Raw genomic sequence first — 20815 nt, forward strand, 5'->3', positions numbered from 1 at the left:
AAGAGTGTTTTTATCAATTATTTTATTTAGCTTCTTTTCAATTATTATTCAAACAATAACAACATAATTGCAAGTGTTCTCTGTGCTGGCCGTCCGCGGACGTAAAAGAGGTCTTTCCACTGCTGGCTACAACTGCCCTGGCAGGCCGCGGCTGTTTGTTCTGAGTCTAGTAAGGGGCCCTTGTTAGTGATTAGCCGGCAGACTGCTGCAGAACAAAGCACAGGGGCACTGAATGGATGTGGATTTTTGGCATGCGTTAAATGTGTTTTTCTACAGTTTTACTATACCTGTATTGAGTCTTGTGTCGGAGGGTTAACTGAGTTTGAAATGTGTTGAAAATACAAACTCACACTTCGTTGGTGATTTTTAAATGGGACGAGTTTGGGGGTGCTGGACACTATCAACAGCATAGCATCCTCTTACATTACCCAGCACAACACAAGTTCCGTTGAGAACAGACCTGTCACCCAATATTACCGGTGGTAATCTCATTAGTTAACTATGGGATTTAAATTGCTTCCCCAACCCAAGAGACATATGGAGGGAGGTTTACTTTGAGTATGATTGCAAAGACACACACTGTGTCGCATCAGCTAGTCTAGTAATGCTTTCTGGTATGTTTGACCTGTCTCGTCTTTCACAGCAGGAGTATACTTACCAGAATACATTGGAGTGTGAGTTGGGCTTGAACTGTCCATGTCTAGTGTACATGGAGTCACATGGTAACCCAAACCTTTGGCAAACTCCGTTAATCTGACTTGCAACAGGGAGATGCGGCTTTTACACATACCTGGCATACGCTTTGCATAACAAATGAGTGAATTCATTCGATGTTGCGAAGGCTCACCCATCACAGATAGCGTCTGCTTTCGGGTGGCAGCTGTTTCTAATATTTCAGGTGCCATTCCACGTTGGCTTAATCGTAGAATTCTGAACACCAATTGTAATAATAATAATAATAACAATAACAATAACAATAATAATAATAATAATAATAATAATAATAATAATAATAATAATAATAATAATAATAATAATAATAATTTGAATTGAATAGTAATTACTGACTTGGCTCCGTGTGATCCTGCGGGAGTTCAGCCTCACACAGCTGTCGTGGTTACTTACTGGTATGATTGAAGTTCCTAACCCGAACCGCGTTCACTGACTCCTGATTGGAACAACTTCACCATTCCGCGTGCACCGGGACACAGAAAGAAGGCGAGTTTATTTTTGTAACCCAAAACTCTAAATAAGTGTTAAATGAAAACACCGCTTCACACGGAACTCATTGTGCGCTTGTCCATTTATGAATTTATTTACGAGATATTTTGCTACGGTGCCAATTAAAACGGAAAGCGAGATCTGTATACGGTGCATTTTTTTCACGAAAGCAAATTTAATTAAATGTAATTTAACTAACTTTATAATGCATTCTAAGTCCACCATTAAACACATTTTGGTGGCGTTACAATTGGAATATATTTGAAATTTGAATTTTTCATGCAGCAGATTTGATATAAAGTTGATACATTCTACCGAGGTCAAAGCTGTGTTTCAAGCTCTGGCTGGCAGTATTTATGCGACTGCTTGGTATTTACTATTCGACTTCCAAGTGTATGTTACACTGAAAACCACATTATTTACATGAGCATCAGCATTTGATGCAAAAAAAAACAAAAAAAAAACGAGGACAAGACCTGACTGACGATAGCCTGGTAACTAGTTTACGGCCATGCCCACATCAATACAGAACTGAGTAAATTCAGTGCTGTACTGTAATTCTGTACGAAAAACAATGGTATTGTTTAATCAATGTATTCCACAGAAGAGCACAGTGACCTCTAGTGGATGACTTAGGCGTTACTATATATATATATATATATAGTAACGCCTAAGTATATATATATATGTATATGTATGTGTGTGTGTATATATATATATATATATATATATATATATATATATATTATTTAGCACCAGTGAAATTATAGTGCCCTAGTTGCCATCACGATCAACCATCTGACCAATTTACTATTTAAAATTAAAATGCCATCATTTCATATTTATATTTTAAAAGTATTTACTGAGATAAGTGTAACGTTGCCCAGATACTAATCTGCTTCCTGTTACTGTTTGTTGTTCTTAATCCGAGTTCACCGACAGAGGGCTGCTTTACAGTAGGAGCCCAGGTAAGGCAACTCAATAAGAGCCCATTATTACATGTGCTGTCTAACAGCATGCGTGTTCTCATCTCTCCAGCTGAACTGTATTGGACAACATGTTGAAAACCACTCTACTTTCAGTCAGGGTCTAAAGGGTTAAAACCAGTGTCTTCATTGCTGGGCTGTTCTCCCATAAGGCGCTGTGCTTGTTGTCTTAGTTGGGGCTCTAATTATTATTGTATGGTTTTACTCTACTGTAGTCTTTCCCCTGCTGTTCCTGCATTTGTGGGGTCTTTGGAGTTGTGTGCTCGTTCGCTGGATTCAGTTTGTGCTGTTGTGGTGAAGCAGTGCCCTCTGGCAAGGCTTTATGTATTTGTTTTTCCTGGATGGAGTGTTTCCCAGCTTATGGAAAGTTCCCAGCCTCTGTTGGGTCTAGTCCTGGAGCTGACCCAGCATGTGGTTTGGGCTCTCTGCAGGGGTGTAGATCTGTAGATGTTGTTAATGGACCTGGGAGTTAATAGTTTGATGGTTGTGGATGTTATTTCTGTCAGGGGGGAGATTCGGAGGCTTTCTGAAGCGAGTGTGCTGTTCTAGAAAATACAGGGACGCTCTGTTTTATTCTTCAGGCACCGCAGTGTAATAACATACGGCTAACGCACGCTGTGTGCAACTCGTGCCATAAAACTAGTGACTTTCTTTGAATGCTTTTGAGTTAAAGACATTAATGCAGGGATGGGAATAAGAGTCCCATTGCATAACAGTTTGATGCATTCAAGCTGTAGCTCTGAGCGGCGCGGTCTCGCGGAGCTGTAGCTCTGAGTGTCGCGGTCTTGCTGAGCTGTAGCTCTGAGCGGCGCGGTCTCGAGGAGCTGTAGCTCTGAGCGGCGCGGTCTCGCGGAGCTGTAGCTCTGAGTGTCGCGGTCTTGCTGAGCTGTAGCTCTGAGCGGCGCGGTCTCGAGGAGCTGTAGCTCTGAGCGGCGCGGTCTCGCGGAGCTGTAGCTCTGAGCGGCACGGTCTCGCGGAGCTGTAGCTCTTAGCGGCGCGGTCTCGCTGAGCTGTAGCTCTGAGTGGCGCGGTCTCGCTGAGCTGTAGCTCTTAGCGGCGCGGTCTCGCTGAGCTGTAGCTCTGAGTGGCGCGGTCTCGCTGAGCTGTAGCTCTAAGCGGCGCGGTCTCGCGGAGCTGTAGCTCTGAGCGGCGCGGTCTCGCGGAGCTGTAGCTCTAAGCGGCGCGGTCTCGCGGAGCTGTAGCTCTGAGTGGCGCGGTCTCGCTGAGCTGTAGCTCTTAGCGGCGCGGTCTTGCTGAGCTGTAGCTCTGAGTGGCGCGGTCTCGCTGAGCTGTAGCTCTTAGCGGCGCGGTCTTGCTGAGCTGTAGCTCTAAGCGGCGCGGTCTCGCTGAGCTGTAGCTCTGAGCGGCGCGGTCTCGCTGAGCTGTAGCTCTGAGCGGCGCGGTCTCGCGGAGCTGTAGCTCTGAGCGGCGCGGTCTCGCTGAGCTGTAGCTCTGAGCGGCGCGGTCTCGCGGAGCTGTAGCTCTGAGTGGCGCGGTCTCGCTGAGCTGTAGCTCTGAGTGGCGCGGTCTCGCTGAGCTGTAGCTCTGAGCGGCGCGGTCTCGCGGAGCTGTAGCTCTGAGTGGCGCGGTCTCGCTGAGCTGTAGCTCTTAGCGGCGCGGTCTCGCTGAGCTGTAGCTCTAAGCGGCGCGGTCTCGCTGAGCTGTAGCTCTGAGCGGCGCGGTCTCGCTGAGCTGTAGCTCTGAGCGGCGCGGTCTCGAGGAGCTGTAGCTCTGAGCGGCGCGGTCTCGCTGAGCTGTAGCTCTGAGCGGCGCGGTCTCGCGGAGCTGTAGCTCTTAGCGGCGCGGTCTCGCTGAGCTGTAGCTCTGAGCGGCGCGGTCTCGCGGAGCTGTAGCTCTGAGCGGCGCGGTCTCGCGGAGCTGTAGCTCTGAGCGGCGCGGTCTCGCGGAGCTGTAGCTCTGAGCGGCGCGGTCTCGCGGAGCTGTAGCTCTGAGCGGCGCGGTCTCGCGGAGCTGTAGCTCTGAGTGTCGCGGTCTTGCGGAGCTGTAGCTCTGAGCGGCGCGGTCTCGCGGAGCTGTAGCTCTGAGCGGCGCGGTCTCGCGGAGCTGTAGCTCTGAGTGTCGCGGTCTTGCTGAGCTGTAGCTCTGAGTGTCGCGGTCTCGCTGAGCTGTAGCTCTGAGTGGCGCGGTCTCGCTGAGCTGTAGCTCTTAGCGGCGCGGTCTCGCGGAGCTGTAGCTCTGAGCGGCGCGGTCTCGCGGAGCTGTAGCTCTAAGCGGCGCGGTCTCGCTGAGCTGTAGCTCTGAGCGGCGCGGTCTCGCTGAGCTGTAGCTCTGAGCGGCGCGGTCTCGCGTAGCTGTAGCTCTGAGTGGCGCGGTCTCGCTGAGCTGTAGCTCTTAGCGGCGCGGTCTTGCTGAGCTGTAGCTCTAAGCGGCGCGGTCTCGCGGAGCTGTAGCTCTGAGTGTCGCGGTCTCGCTGAGCTGTAGCTCTGAGTGGCGCGGTCTCGCTGAGCTGTAGCTCTTAGCGGCGCGGTCTCGCGGAGCTGTAGCTCTGAGCGGCGCGGTCTCGCGGAGCTGTAGCTCTAAGCGGCGCGGTCTCGCTGAGCTGTAGCTCTGAGCGGCGCGGGCTCGCGGAGCTGTAGCTCTGAGCGGCGCGGTCTCGCGGAGCTGTAGCTCTGAGTGGCGTGGTCTCGCTGAGCTGTAGCTCTTAGCGGCGCGGTCTTGCTGAGCTGTAGCTCTGAGTGTCGCGGTCTCGCTGAGCTGTAGCTCTGAGTGGCGCGGTCTCGCTGAGCTGTAGCTCTTAGCGGCGCGGTCTCGCGGAGCTGTAGCTCTGAGCGGCGCGGTCTCGCGGAGCTGTAGCTCTAAGCGGCGCGGTCTCGCTGAGCTGTAGCTCTGAGCGGCGCGGGCTCGCGGAGCTGTAGCTCTGAGCGGCGCGGTCTCGCGGAGCTGTAGCTCTGAGCGGTGCGGGCTCGCGGAGCTGTAGCTCTGAGCGGCGCGGTCTCGCTCTCTCCCGGTGGGGACTCCAGGTTGGAGCCCAGCTGCTCAGCAGACGCTGGAATTGCAGACCACCTGTACGCCTCATTTCCAGGGAGGTATTTCACACTGGGAATGTCCTGTGCTGGCTGGGCAGTGAAGGGTGGACCCCTGAGCCTGTGGGATTTGGTTTATTGTTATTTTTTAATGTACCTTTTCTATGAGAGGCCAGCCTCAGCCTGCTTCTCGGAATCGTTCATGGTGAAATGAAGGGGAGGAGATTTCCCAGATGCTTTACTGCCAGCAAGCAGCGCAGCTGAACATTAAGAGCAGGAGAGGCACAGACTGTGGACACTGAGAGACGAGCACAGTAACAGAACATATGACGTTACATTAAAATGAGCTCTACTGTTTAATTATTCTTTTTTAACTATGTATTTAAATATATTGTATATGGTGCTGTGAAGCAGCAAGTTGATTTTCACCCACTAAAGCACCGTTCGTGGATTGGATATCAGCTTGCATCGAACAGCACTGTACAATATTTTAGAAGGCTCTGCAAGTCTAATCAGTTTTGTTGGTTTATTTTATGAAAATAAAGTTCATTTCTATAAAAAAAAAGGGGAAGGAATCATTGACAGTGCTGTCAGTCAGGTCACTTTACAAGGAAAATGAAAATCTAGACATGGTTTGGCTGTCCAGTTTATTAATTGGAATCAGGGTTAGGGTTTAAATTGTTTAAAGGCATCCATCTGTGAAAAGAAGGAATCGTGGTCTAGTAGCAGACACTGTAGCCTTCTCTTGTCTTCAGGATTTTACATTTTCAAAAGATTTCTCAGGAAACCGAGTCAAAACATCCTGGAAATAATGCCGTGCTTCTGATTTACTCTCAAGATTTTATCAATTAATTAGTGCTGCTAGTTTTTATATGCCATTATATCAAGTGCAGGGATGTCTGCAGGGATGCATGTTTGCACTAATTGCACCACATAAATACATTGTGACGTAAAAAATTAGAGAGATTTTTTTTAAACAGTTTTAGCCGTGCTCAGCAGTGGAGCTGGGTCAGGTTATGCTACCGTGAGTCCATGGCAGTGCGAGATCGCAGGTGGTGCTCAGCAGTGGAGCTGGGTCAGGCTGTGCTACGGTGAGTCAATGGCAGTACGAGATCGCTGGTGGAGGTGCTCAGCAGTGGAGCTGGGTCAGGCTATGCTACGGTGAGTCAATGGCAGTGCGAGATCGCTGGTGGAGGTGCTCAGCAGTGGAGCTGGGTCAGGCTATGCTACGGTGAGTCAATGGCAGTACGAGATCGCTGGTGGAGGTGCTCAGCAGTGGAGCTGGGTCAGGCTATGCTACGGTGAGTCAATGGCAGTGCAAGATCACTGGTGGAGGTGCTCAGCAGTGGAGCTGGGTAAGGCTGTGCTACGGTGAGTCAATGGCAGTGCGAGATCGCTGGTGGATGGCCCAGTGGTTTTCAACAGGACTCAGCTAGACTTTGTGTATTTTTCCACATTTTCTTCCAGAGACAGGAAAGTTATGAAATGGTGGTTCTTTCCCTCGCTGTGGGGAGCTGACCGCAGACTTCCACCGGGGCCATTAAACCCAAGCCGGTAAATCACACGGCCTGCCTGAGTCCCGCTGCACTGTGCCAAGGCTCTGCCTGGAAGCTGCTTGCTTTTTTAGCCTCCCACACAAACCGGCCCACCTCGCTGCCCATGAGCACAGTCCAAGATGAGACAGTCACGTTCTGTTACAGTGCTTTCAACAGGCTGTCGCTGTGGAAACTTCCAAAAGCAAGTCTGTCTCCATGCTGTTTAGCGGAACGCTATGCATTGAACAGAGTCAGCTCTTTCTGTAATACTTCAAATGCCCCCTGCCTTTCACGTTCACTGAACGTAGGTGTGTGTAAATGTGACTTCCAGTATCTGCAGACAGGCAGGGTACCTCCTTAAACTGACCCAGACCAGGGTATACTCAATAACTGTTAAAAAGGGTCCTGGGCAAGTTTCCTCAGTTAGACAAGCGTACTGTATAACACAGGGTTGTCCAATCCTGGTTCTGGAGGGCCGGTGACACTCCTGGTTTTTGTCCCAACTGTGCTCTAAATTACTTAATTAGAACAATAATTGGTAATAATATCCCCTTAGGGAATAAACATCAGTTTAGTATTACATAAAGGGGGAATTAACGGCTGGTTTCAACCTTCCTAAATTGAAAAAAAAATTAACGTTGACTGTTCTTGCAGCACAGTGAAAAATAAGGGACCTGTCTGTTACTTGATAGATAATTTCTAATTCTGTGTCTTATGAATTAATTCATGTAGCTCTGGGAATCTCTGCTGTAGTAACTTTTATTAACTTTAAACATGTAGGTAAACATGCAAGTACACTTCTTTGTTGCGTGACCTTTCCATTGGTCTAATATATATATATATATATATATATATATATATATATACACACACACACTCTATAGGGCAACGTGGTGCCACACTGGGGATATTGCTTTCATTCTCAAAAGCACTACTGTCTGGTTCTTTAAAGTTACCAGTTCTAAAGTGCATTATTTTAAATGATGTGAAAAATCTTTCTCCCACATGAGATTGTGCGACAGTGGGAATATGATTAACAAGGTCCTGAGCTCTGCTCTGTTAAGATTATTTCTTGTAAATCACTTTGCTCTGCTTACTTTTCAATTAACGGGTTGGCTAGCCTTTCAAGTCTCCGAATTAGAATTAAAAAAAAAACTGTACAGGAATAATGTGTAATGCAGCAACACATCAAATTTATTGCAAGAGGCTACGCATAATTTAACGCCTATAGACTGTGCTTGACGTCACTGCTGTACCAGATGACTAAATGGCAGGATTACTGCTCGGAATAATGTGACCTAATGTTTAAACAAAACGCTGATAAATTACCCCTTAAATAGATTTTTGATGTGTCATTCTCGTAGCAAGAAAACGATGCACAGAGCCATAGCGGGTTTATTTCTGTATTGCAGAAAGCTACAGCAGAGGCTAGATAACTACAGCATCTATGGCAATGCCATCTGATTGATACATGTTATCTACAGGTAGACTATTCCAGGGCAGTAGAGAGTTTACATGAAAACAGAACACTGTTAACACTGTTCAGAGTCTCCTACAAAAGTCACACAAACTCCAGTCAAATGTATTTTATTTATTGATTTCAGTACCACTAACATTTTTTTGAACAATGTCTTCATAGGCATATTGTAACGAATATTTACAATATTTACATACTTATAAAAAGACCACAGATTTATATTTATATAAAAATATGCCTAAAAGCAGAATAAAAAGTGTTAATACACAGAGCCCATGTATCATTCTATAAGAAACTGAGTATAAGAAATTCCTTTTTTATAAGAAACGGTATGCAGAGCTTCATTTGATTTCAGCCTCAATAAATGCGCAATTATACAGAAGCATGGGTGGAAATAAGGCTCCTACCGCATAGCAGTTTCACCCATTCCAGGTTTTACTATGACCTTGATTAGCCACAGTGAATAGAGAACAAACTCTGGTGTATCTTGTAGCAAAACCAGCAATGGGTGTCTTATTTCAATCCCTGCAGAAGTACAAGGTACTATATTCTACCACCCAAGACAAAAGCCTTTGGTCGGTGGATAGTATGTGAAGATGACCAGAATGGGGAATCCGAACTAGCTTGTAAACAAGGAGTTGTGGAAATTAGCTCTCTTTGCGTGCCACTGAACATGATTGCGAGACACTGCAGCTTTATTGAATAAAATGTTTTTAAAATTTTAAATCAGGTCTTGTATGGATTAATTTTGGGTAACAACTATACAAAATTAAAATAACTTGAAACTTACGAATAGCTAACACATGTTTCGTACATTTAAAATATCAAGGTACCGTTGATCCCTTCTTGCAATCTGCTGCTTACAGCATGTGTAGACTTTTTCAAGTAAGGCAGTTTGCTACCATGCTCCACATAATCAACTAGCATTGCTGATAGTACAGATACACAGTAAAAAAAACTGGTTTTAAAAGCACAGAATTGTAATATCTTCAAATCGGAACGAAGCAGCCTTGCAGGTGTTATAAAATAGATTTTAAAAGCTTGTATCATTTGTGATGGTCCCATGCAGAACCACAACAGAAGATTGTTGGTGATCAAGGATAATGGAAAAGCAAATCAATTCTCTTGCCCCGTGAACATGATGTAAAACATCTGTAAATACTCTCCAGCAGCTTTACAAACCACATGAAACAGTAAAGCCGTCCTTCGGACGAGACGTAAAACTGAGGTCCTATTCTAAGTGACTATAGTAATAATAATGTGGCAATCTCTTTGGTGTTTTACTCGTTCTGTTCTCTTGGGTTGCATATATTTCTTGTGTACTGTCCATTGCGTGACAAGGGGGTGTGTAGTAAGCGATAGGCAAAACTGACACCAGAACCAAGGTTTGAAACGGGACAACAAAATTAATTCAATGAAAAGAAAAGCTCATCCAGGGAGCCTGTAGCCTTTACAGGCACCTCATGAGAAACTTTGTAATATATATATATATAAAACTAATGTTCAGCGGTTTACAAATTGTATGAAACAGCTTTCAATGCAACTCAGAAATTACCTTGATCCCTCAAACAAACCCAACAGACAACAGTGTCAAACGTCTGGTAAAATCCAATTTACCTACTAACAGGACAAAAAATAAATACAAAGAAACGAATTGTACACGATAACTCGCCCACCTGATGCCCCCTGGTGGAGGGAATGACTCTTGCAAAATGAACACCCTTTAAGTGCAGTACTTGGTTGTACTGTGTTTTTGTGCAGCAAGTATATGCACTATGCAGGCACACCATTTGATTTTATATACATGCGAGTGCTATTTTGTTTTCTAAACTTTCCACCAGAAATCAAATAAAGCTTCAATAAACAACATAAGAGGTTCATGTTGCACTTTAGTTGTTTCATTTGCAGTAGTCATTTGTTTTATCAGTAAACTTAGAACTGGGACGAATGCTTTGTGAAGGTGCTCGTTTCACTTTTTTTTTTTTTTTAAACCCATTGGAATGTCTGCTAATGTCCTCTGACTTCTGAGGTTACTGTAGTTTGGGCGGCTTACAGGACAGGAAGAGATTTAATGCCATGGAGGACGTAATAAAGGAATATTTGAATCCACTTTGACTGTACATTGAACTATTAAACCTTTACAGCTATTTTAAACCTGGTAGATGCAATGAATAAACAGTGTCATCTTTATTTTCAAGGCTTGGAGAGCTATGGCCAAAAGTTTTGCATCACCTAGAAATTTAGGATTGAGACAGAAATATATATATATATATTATAAACTAAAAAAAAAACTATAGGAACAGAATTCACATATTTTATTTATCATGTAATCAAAGAAACCACAAAATGATATCACAAATGTCTACCGGAAGCCATAATAGTAGTACAGTATTTCATGTTAGAATTTTTCAATTTGTCAGTTTTTCGTTAAGTATATGGAAAACTACAAAGCAGTATGCATATATTAACATAACATTATTCAGCAGGTTTCATTCAACTTTATAAAGCAAAATGAGTTCATTCTATAGGGTGATGCAAAACCTATGGCCATAGCTGCACTTTTGCAAAAGGGTACAGCCCCTCTGGCGTACAGTGAACTATTCTACAGGCAAGTTCAGAGTCAAGCTAATAATCTGGCCATCCACCAAAACATTCTTATTATCTTGAGCTTTTAATGCATTCAGCTGTTGTCGCCTGTTAAAATGAGTGGAAACATGCTGCTGGTGTGTGTTTCTTAAAGGAGCTGTGGATTTTGTAAACTGATACAACATCAAGAAAAGATGTCATCTGTTTTCCACAAAGATGACTGGCAGTACGGTCTTGAACTTCTGCATTCTGAAGAGTGTTCTGGCGACACTTCAGCGTGACCTTATATCTGCATTAGACCTACAGCATGGATGCCAAGGGCATTTTTATGATGGGGAGTGGAACAGGCTGGTATGTTTTTGTGTTTCCTCTCTCTTTTTCAATCCCGCAATTCACAAATTCAAAACAAAACTCTGTCATTAGGTGTGATGTCCATTACCCTTAGGTCTCTCTGCTGCTTTAAAGTAAATGATGCTAACAAGACCATTCCAGTAAATCTTACCTACTATATAGCTATAATGCAATTTTTTAAAGCTGTTGGAGAAGAGTATTTATGAAACACTCCTTACAGAGACTTCTGTACATCCTAAAGTTGCATTAAGGAATTAGGTCACCATTGAAAAACATGTCGGCCATAGGAAAAGCAATGATTTGTACTCAAATGCATACCAATGTGGCTAGCTTGAGTTCTTTTATATTAAATATATATATATATATATATATATATATATATAATTTGCTCAGTTAGTCTAGAAAAAAAATGCTCAGAATTGTTTTTCCTACAAGGACTCAATCTCCCAGAAGCAAATCACGGGAGTCAGGTGCGTTCCTTCAATGGAAAGCACCGCATGGAAAAGGTTATAAATGTTTTGAAAAAAACCTTTGCAAATCAAATACATGGTTTAACATAATGTGTGCCTCTTTCATAAAGGAAAATGTGATGTCTACAAAGTGATGGTAATGCATACTAGATCAGAATTGCTGGAATCGTTTTGTTAGCTGTGTATACTTTAAGGCAGGTGACTGTTTAGTTGACTACCCAGCCACTGAAATCCCCATTTCCAGCGTACAAGATTCACGTGCTGTTGTGGTTTTTTCTCCCTGCTGCACGACCCTCCCAGGTTTCACAGCCTGTGGGAGTCATACTGCTGGAACCGGTTCAGTTTCTCTGGATCATTTGAAGCCATGTGAGAGAAGTCTCGGAAAATATCTTGATAAGTTTCATCTCCTGCAAAAAAAAAAAAAGTAAGTTTAGAACTAAATGAACACATTTAATTTCTTACTATGCAATTTGAATAAATACGAAAAAAAAAAAAAAAAAAAAAACACACTTGAAATTTAGATTTATCTTGAAAAGAACAAATGCAATAGAAGAAAAAAATAGCCATACCTGAGAAAGCTTCAAAGCAGCTCAACAGAAAAGATGGCAGTTAAGCAACAGAAGTTTAGAGCAGTTTTATAATAGAGTTCAGTGGTTCTGGAGGTAAGGTAGCCAGACCAGTTCAAAGTATGTGCTGTAGGGTGAAAGTTAGCCGGTACACAGACCATGATGGGTTAAACCCAAGACTCAACCTGAACGGAGAGCACTTCCTTGTTAAACCAGCATGCAATTTGGAAATAATGAGGCTGTCCTAAACCACATGATACAATTATGTATTTTTATTCTCATCAAAAATGGGATTTTTTAAATTTTATTTTTATCTTTAACAACCATGTTGTATTTAAAGTGCAGGACTTATGTACAAAATTACAGTTACACTGGCCTCGGCAACCAGTCAGAGAACAGAAAAGGCACAAACTTGAGAGAATAGAAAAGAAACCATGAGAAGTGACAGAGAACAAACAGAGAGGGACACATGGGAGGAGAAGCACTGGATCCTGTATTAGCACCAGTATCTGATCCACATCGCACACAAAGATGCAGTACAGGTGTTTTAAAACATTTGGGCAGATCATCTGCTCTGGACATACAGTAAAGGAGTACGTCCTTCTCATTTTAATTCCCTTTCCCTTTTAAAAGTAGTAGTAAAATCTACTGGAGAGGCAGGTCTGGAAGAAATCAGTTAGATTTCAATTAAAACACAAAACGTTTCTAAACTATTAAAAGTACTGTAGTATTACGTTTTAAACTACACAGCTCAGAACGCACTTGAAGCCCACTCTGTAACTCAGTCTCAGGATTTCAGATTTCCCTGGCCCGTTTGTGCTGGCACACTGCTTACTGTTGTGAATAATTCTGCTGCTGTGAACAGATTCCTGGTACATGTAAAATCTACCTAGCCTTTTCTTTTGGCTAAAGATGGTTCTGGATTTCACTAATTTATACATTTGAGATCATACCAGATTTTATATATTAAAAAAAAAAAAAAACGAACACTAGATTGACAGCGTGTATATAAAAAGCTCAGTAGAAGTGGATTATATTTACCTGCAGTTAGAGATGAGTTCATATGGCAGGATTAGTTAATGGTTACCAAACATGAGGTATTCCAGACCACTGATCTAATCTACACCTATTATTGTTATCCACAGAACACCCCCACTCCCCTTCCCATGACAGCTGACCACACTTGTAGAAGGATAAACTATAAACCAGTTGTCAACACAGTCAGGGCATTGTTACATTTCACAGTTCTGTGAGAAGAGATCTGTTTCAAAGTTCTGCGATATCCACTTAACTGGACATTCACTGGACCTCAAACCCTACTGAACAGCAGTGAGTGCCGTGAAGAATACTGTATACAGAGAAGTACTTAATAACATCCTAACAAACTCAAGAAGCTCCAGTTGGAATCGGGCAGATTCTCCCTTTAACTTATGCATAGTTGATGGGCAGCTGCTCTTCTATGAGGAATGAGGTGACCATACAGTATAATGAAGTATAGGCAATACAGCACCTATTTCTATATTGCACAGTGCACACTGATAGAATATCGTGCGGCAGGCAGGAATACTGTAATGTCTAAGCATTACGTGTGAGAAATCCCATTGGGGGAGGGAGCACCACAAGTGTATTTTCCATATTTAATGAAATTCTGCTTGTGCTATTTGCTTTCAGACTTCAAAAATACAAAACAAAATTATTTCGGAATGTTTAAAACACTAGAAAACAACAATTAAGAGTATTTAATTTAATTCGCTGATCAGTTTGCATTGCTTTAGAGTGGCAGGAACACTTCCCTGCAGTGAAGCTTGTAATGAGAGAGGTGCCCCTCGGTTCACTGTGCAGATGTATACCGACGCGTCGGCTCTTGGGCTAGCAGCTCCTATTCAATACAAGCACCCAGCTTTGTACAAAGTGTGCTTTGAAATCAAACCCATTTACAATACTATACAGGAGCCTTTTCTTCTAGAATACACGGCTTACAGCTAGGAAGAAAAGACTTGCATATTACTTAATATCTGGGATATAAATCCTTTTATTATTTTTATAAGCCAGCGCTGCATTTTGAACACATGTATACATATCGTATTATGCCTGCTATATTGATTTTTGACATTTATTTATTTAGTTTCTTTCTTAATTATTAATGTTGGCAAACAAATGAGTAATATGTCCCATTTTCTATGCATAATTGTATCTTATCAAAGTCTGTAATTTTAACCACCTTGCCATAAAAGTTGCATGTTTTATACTTCTGATTCTATAAGTGATGTAAACTAATCATTTTTTCATGTTGCTGCACATTAACTGTTAATGGAATAAATAAGGCATAATACTTGAATGTATCATTACTAATGACAGGTCATTTAGCCTCTGTACTGCCAGATAGTTTTCCACTGACTGCAGAGTCTGAACACAATTGTTGAATACTCATTTACTGTTGAATACTTTGGATACTTATACACACAAATTCATGTATGTATGTATACATGTGTAAAATGTATGTGTATAAACACTCAATCTGGCTGTAATCTTATCTAACTACAGTACCTCTATAAAATACCAATCCCTAAATAAATACTAAGGCTATGACTCCTCCAGCTGCAGGCTTATGAACTCCTGTATACATTTCTTGTACTGCATTTCAGTGTGGCTGTTAGTGGTATATTGACCTGGCTGTCCGTAGAGCCCCTCTGATTCCCGCATCTCATCATTCATCTTCGCCAGGCGTAACCTGCCAGAGAAAGAACAGGAGAGCATCACAGACCGGCCGGGTTACTGTAGAGTAACACCTGAGTTTGTAATGTTATTTGTATGACTTTTCCATTAGGGTTTCCTGTTTGTCACACTCCCTGTTTTATCAGCCACTACGAGAGATTCATACACTCAATTTTATTTAATCTGTGATCAGACTAAAATCTGAAGAAAAAAAAAGGGACAGGAAATTCAAAGTGCAGAATTTACATATTTACTGAACGGCTATCAGGTGACCCCATTCACCACCATGTACTACTTCTATTAGATTGTGGTGAAAAGCACATCATTAAAACCCAGTAAAGGGTTAGGGTTAGGTTTCACTGGTGTAATTGGTGGTCTAAAGCACACACCAGCTAATAGATTTGTTTCATCTGTGAAGCTGACAGATGGATTGAAAGGGAATGTATCCAGAAAGCTTGACTTACAATGTTACAATGTCTGCATTGGCAGCATCCACAGCTATTGAAAGAGGGGTTTTATCGTCACTATCAACCGCATTCTGACTGGCCCCTCTTTTCAAGAACAGACACACCTGCCTGTTGGGAAACAAAAACACACAACAAAATGTTCCAAGTTACATTTCCACAAGTACAAAATGAACACGCATTTAATTAAATGAATATAGCTGAACAAAAGAGATATGTGGGGACACTCGAGAGAAGTACATAATCGACTAAAATGCAGTGACAAGAATGGATATTTGAATGCTGAACAGATGCAAGGTTGAAACTTAAAACATGGACAGTAGGTTCCCTAGTTGAAGTTTTTACAGGAGTAAATCGTTGCTTAGACTGATTGAAAGTGTGAGTACCCAGTGTGTCCAAGGATGGTGGCGTGATGCAGAGGTCCTCTCCCGCGCCCGTCATGATTATTCACATTAGCACCGTTCTGCAGCAAAAACTCGCAAGCAACCAGCGAACCCTAAAAACAAGACAGGAGACCAAATCGACCTGCTGTTAGCCTCAACAAAGCTCTCACAAGCACATGAGATTCCCCCTCCCACATACTGTACACACACAGGCAAGCATGTGCCTCTGAACACAGCCTACAGGCACTTTATATTGACTCTAAAAAGGAACACATTGGACTTGCCCATCTTTAAATAGAGCAACCAATTTGGACACATCATAAATATATTTTTCACTGAACTTCATTTCTTTCCATTGCTTGATATCTATTTAATTGTTTTTTTTAAACAGGGCACAATGCATGAACGGGGCTAATTATTTTACATCACAATGTGAACAATGAAACAGATCCTAAGAGCTGTGTGAATCCTAAGCTCAACATTCGTACAATGAAACACATGCAGATCCTAAGAGCTGTGTGACGTGGGCACTCACCCCCTGGACGGCCTGTATTAAGGGGGTTTGCTTGTCGGCCTCTGTGTTCACCCAGTTCACCTCGGCTCCTTGTGCCAATGCCTCGGCCATGTCAGGGAGGTTGCGTGCGAACGCAGCCCAGTACAGCTGGAGACCCGGAGAGCATTCCTTAAACTCCACCAGCCCTGCAGAGTTCTTCCCAGCCTCTGGAACAGCAGGCTCTGGAATGTCTTAAAGGCAAACAAATAAAAAAAAAATGAGGACATTTGAATACATGGTATTTAAAAGTATATAGGCGTTTTATGTTACTTAAAACATGCTGTCTGGAATCGAACCCCGGAGATGCACCATCTTGTGTACAATGGGCACCTGGGGGCAGCAGTCACACTATTCAATAAAGTGCTTCTGAATTTTGTTGTTTTGTTGCTGAATTTAAAGTATGTTGTGCTCGGTTCTTGTACTTTCATTCCAAGTCTTTGCACAAATCTCTAATCTAACTCCATCGTTGATCGGCTTACTTACCAGGTTCACTCAAGCTGTTTGCAGACCGGCTGGAGGCCAGCATCTCCTTGCTCCCATCAGCACTGTTCTGGATCCCGCTGTCCGCACTCTTTTCTGTAGCAGAAAAGAACAAAAAAGGAATGTTGCTCATTTGAGGATTTACATAATTGTTGAGTGTCAACGTACTATTATGAATATAAGCATGACGGTCCAGACAAACAGACATGGGATTCTCAGAATAAACCTGAGTGAGTGGGTGAGTACTGCCTTAAATGTAATCTGAATGTAGCCTCAGGGGAGGAGATGAGATGCGACAGGAGTTTACTGAATGGGACATCTAGATGAAAGCTCACAGTCAAACACAGATAAACCTTCTTGGCAGCTTGGCAGTCTGATAGTGAAATAAATAGGAAGCACTGTGTGCATCTAAAAACCACCTGCTATTTAAACATATCGCAAGAGAGGGACCACAGAACTCAATGTTAAGAAATGATGAAGAAAGCACACCGCTAGTGCTACTAAAATAATGTTTTAATTACTGAAAATGTCTCCAAACGCTTTGCTAAACTTGCTTTTAGCGATAACTAATATAAATCATAATGGTGCTAGTCTAGACAGCCCAGAAATGTAATCAAGAACGCTGATGCATTATAAGAATAAATCAATAAAAAGATCGACAGACTAAGGAATGCCATTAACGCAATGGGCTGGGAAGGAGGGAAAACAAAGGCATTTTGGCAGACGGAGAGAGCGCAATGAGACTTGGAGTGGAGGTAGAGCACAGGCACGGAGCGCTTTGCAAATGCTGTACTTACTACTACGCAGCTTGGAAGAGGTGTCAAAGTAGGAGAAGAGAGAGTCTAGCTCATCGGGACAGAAGAGAGACTCCCGACGGGCCTCGTCACTACAAGCCGCAGTCACTGGGGGAGCGTTAGTTAAGACGCGGAAAGCAGGCCAGAAAGGAGGGAAGGAGGGAGACATCGTTTCCAAAAAAAGAACAGGGTTAAAGTATAGGGTGTTAGTTTGGATCTCAGAACACTTGTCTTGTCTTTGTTGCTGGAATTAGTGTCTTAGTAATAACTGTTAACAGCACGCATTTTAAAAACACACACAAAAAAAAAGCATCCTACCAAGGGACAGGACTTGCTGTTATTTGTTTCATAGTATGTGTTATTTTTTTCTATTACTGTATATTTGACAGATTTTCAGGAAAAATCAGTCAGGGCAAAGTTTACCTGAAGTTCAATTCCAGAACTTTAATATGGGCCACTCCAGAATAGGACATTGGAGCATTCCCAAAACCCATAACAGACACAGAGCTTTCACCACTTTGCTGGTGGAGTGCAAGAACATCGTAACTTGTAATGTTCCAAAATTACATAACATTGTTTGTGAGTATTTCTCATGAATATTAAAGGCTGTGACCTCATGTTTCGTCACTTTTGTTCTCAGTGTAACCGGACACACCCGACGTCCTCGTTGCTGCAGAGTGGCCCACATTCAAAGCGGCATGTCCTTGCTGTTACCTGAGATGTGGGACGCAGGTCTCATTTTGGGAGTGGGTGGAGGGGGGCGAGGTGGCAGGTACTCCGAGCTGCAGCTACTCAGCCGTTTCTCCTGCCTGCTCAGAGATACAACCTTCGTTCTCTGCTCTGCTGCTGTTGGTTTCCGGACAAACCTTTTCTCCACATACTTTGCTCTGATGTAAGCTTCAATATCCTGCCTTGAAAATAATAAAACACTGCTGTAAACCATGAAATGTTAACACATGTTGTTAGACCCTACAGCGTAACTCTGTTTAGAACAGCGCAAGTCTCAGCTGTGAAGAGCACACTTTCAAAACATACAAACGGCTCTCTGTGTAGTTAATGGATGAGGTCCTTACCTGGGATCTCCGGGCTGTGGCTTCTTGGCACCCAGCTTTTCCAAATTAGCCTCATATATCCTGTTTATAACACTGTTCCCCAACTCGCACATGACCTGTTACGCCAAGAAAAAAACGAAATAAACATGAAGGCGTGGATCAGCCATTAAGCACCCCTATAATGAAATGGCATACTTTCCCACCAACTGCAGTGCTCACCAGACAGACAGACAGTCTCACCTTGAGCAGTTCAGGCTCCCAAGAGTCTAAGGTAAGAGACCGGACTTTGGACAAGTGGACCCCGAGACTCCTAGGAAATAACAACATAAATAATGTTTTTATTTATTCATTTTAAATAAGCCATGCAACTACCAAATGAATACAAAAGAAAAGTAGCTACATGGATACTTTCATTCATGCAGAGGAGTCTGTTTCTCTCTCTCAATGATGTTAAACATGGCATACTGGGTTCCATACAGCCTGATCCATCCTAGTTACAGCAATTTCATTAAGCCTAGTACTGTGCTACCATGGGTACTAGAAACAGGTGTCTCCATTGGATACTACTGTTGTTGTATTACTATTAAAAATGTCAAAATGTAATATTACACAAACAAACATATACAAATCCATAACAGCCTATTAAATACGGAACAGCTTTAAGTTTAGAAACTTAATAAATGCAATGACAAATGTTCGACCAGATCTTTTTCAATGTCTTCAAGACCATGCAACAACGAATGCTGCGCTCCCTGTTACCTGTGTATTCCACAGCAAGCTGGTTTGAATGCTGCGCTCCCTGTTACCTGTGTATTCCACAGCAAGCTGGTTTGAATGCTGTGCTCCCTGTTACCTGTGTATTCCACAGCAAGCTGGTTTGAATGCTGCGCTCCCTGTTACCTGTGTATTCCTGAGCACTCAATGCACAGTGTGATCCCCAGGTTGATGCTGGCCCAGCGAGGTTCAGCCAACCCACAGTCACAGCAGCTGGCATTGCCGGCGATGCACTCGACCCGCTGCAGCGCGCTCTCCCCTTTCAGAGACTTCTCCTTCAACTCGCTGCCAGAATCAAGGCTGCCTGTAGACGTGGAACACTTCCTGTCCAGCTTCTGCAAATTAATCAGAAACAATCAATTCACTATTAACTTGGTGATAGGGACGTGCCATGAATATACTGTATCAACAAATTATGCTCCCATTTAAAAAAAACAAACAAAAAAAAACGTATTCCACCTGGTGGACATGTGGTTTATATTTTTGGGATAGAACACACTGCAATTTAATAGTAAGGTTTTAAAGGCGCATTGTAATTTCAGTTTCATCTTAAGGATTTTAACGGCACATCCTTGCTGAACCACAAGCCGATACAGGATTCTTGTGTCTTTTTTGTATTTCTGTAAGTTCTACATTAAATGCACGCCATGGACTGACCTCAGAGCTTTCACCCTGCTCCCTGAATGCTGTAGCGATGCTGTTTTGTACAGCCTTAATCCACGCCTGCCGCAGCTTTTCAGAGTCTGCCTGCATCATGCAGCTCCTGGGAGAAAACAAAATGATCATATACACGCTTTAGTTTTTTTCAATGAAGGCCTGTTGACTTTTCTTTTTATTGTAATACCTCATTTTTCAATGCATTGTTAAACTACTGTTCAGTGGGAGAGTGTATTCCTTTTCATTTCCCCACCACCCGGCTGTGTTTGCCGGTAGCTACTCACTTTGTAGGAGAGACAACCTCGAAACAGAAGCGGCGCTCAATGTCCTCACAGTGTTTCACTGTGCACAGCCTCAGGTCCTCCACCACCACAGTGGGGTTATCCTGTAGAGGGAGAGAGAGGCGTTACAAACATACCTTCCCTCTGCACTCCAGTGCCTCCTGTCTTTGAACTGCAGGCATATTATATGCTATGTCTTGGTATTCAGGTCTCTGTGGAGATCACTCCATGCCTGCTCTCTGTGGAGATCACTCCATGCCTGCTCTCTTAACATCTGATCCTTGTCTCCAGTATAAAATAAGGTCCTGCACTGCTCAACTACTTTGTGGCTGAACCTCACCACTGCAAGCCCTACTTAATACGTGCATAACAAAGCTCTCAATTCTTTTTATATTAAACAATTACACATCATAATCTAGATTTCACAAAAAACAGAAAAGGTCTAGAACCAGTTGTAATAACTAACTTTTGCCAAACATTAACAAC

At 43.1% G+C, this 20815-nt stretch overlaps 2 protein-coding genes across 5 annotated transcripts in view; both read right to left on the minus strand.

Annotated features, from left to right (window-relative positions):
* Positions 1-3535: 3535 nt before the first annotated feature.
* On the minus strand, positions 3536-6732 carry LOC131698004 (uncharacterized). Its single transcript, XM_058990500.1, has 3 exons — positions 6711-6732; positions 4857-5200; positions 3536-4744 (listed from the first exon to the last, which is right to left on the minus strand). Exons 1-3 carry the CDS (start codon positions 6730-6732, stop codon positions 3536-3538), a joined length of 1575 nt encoding a protein of 524 aa, XP_058846483.1.
* A 1565-nt stretch (positions 6733-8297) lies between these two features.
* The window catches only part of LOC117423412 (arf-GAP with coiled-coil, ANK repeat and PH domain-containing protein 2-like), a 44461-nt gene continuing 31943 nt past the window's right edge, over positions 8298-20815 (minus strand). For 2 of the 4 annotated variants that reach the window (XM_058990396.1, XM_034928697.2), the window contains 13 exons: positions 20333-20433; positions 20049-20154; positions 19518-19726; positions 18858-18927; positions 18639-18733; positions 18280-18476; positions 17569-17673; positions 16775-16867; positions 16274-16482; positions 15742-15851; positions 15356-15466; positions 14846-14907; positions 8298-12017 (listed from right to left, as the gene is read on the minus strand). In XM_058990396.1, coding sequence (XP_058846379.1) covers positions 11914-12017; positions 14846-14907; positions 15356-15466; positions 15742-15851; positions 16274-16482; positions 16775-16867; positions 17569-17673; positions 18280-18476; positions 18639-18733; positions 18858-18927; positions 19518-19726; positions 20049-20154; positions 20333-20433 — 1572 coding nt within the window. In that variant the 3' untranslated portion in view covers positions 8298-11913. The remainder of the gene's footprint in view (positions 12018-14845; positions 14908-15355; positions 15467-15741; positions 15852-16273; positions 16483-16774; positions 16868-17568; positions 17674-18279; positions 18477-18638; positions 18734-18857; positions 18928-19517; positions 19727-20048; positions 20155-20332; positions 20434-20815) is intronic. The other 2 variants (XM_058990397.1, XM_034928700.2) reach the window with 1 other exon arrangement.

Source organism: Acipenser ruthenus, chromosome 17 (assembly GCF_902713425.1).
Source record: "Acipenser ruthenus chromosome 17, fAciRut3.2 maternal haplotype, whole genome shotgun sequence".
NCBI classification, from domain to species: Eukaryota; Metazoa; Chordata; class Actinopteri; order Acipenseriformes; family Acipenseridae; genus Acipenser; species Acipenser ruthenus.

Excerpts from the sequence above, each read along its gene's own strand:
- LOC131698004 (XM_058990500.1), bottom strand. The coding sequence starts at position 6,732 with ATGGCCCCGGTGGAAGTCTGCG. Across the intron at positions 5,201-6,710 it reads GGCCCCGGTGGAAGTCTGCG|CTGGGCTCCAACCTGGAGTC; the intron begins GTCAGCTCCCCA and ends TCTGCTGAGCAG. Across the intron at positions 4,745-4,856 it reads CCGCTAAGAGCTACAGCTCA|AGCTACAGCTCCGCGAGACC; the intron begins GCGAGACCACGC and ends CGCGCCGCTTAG.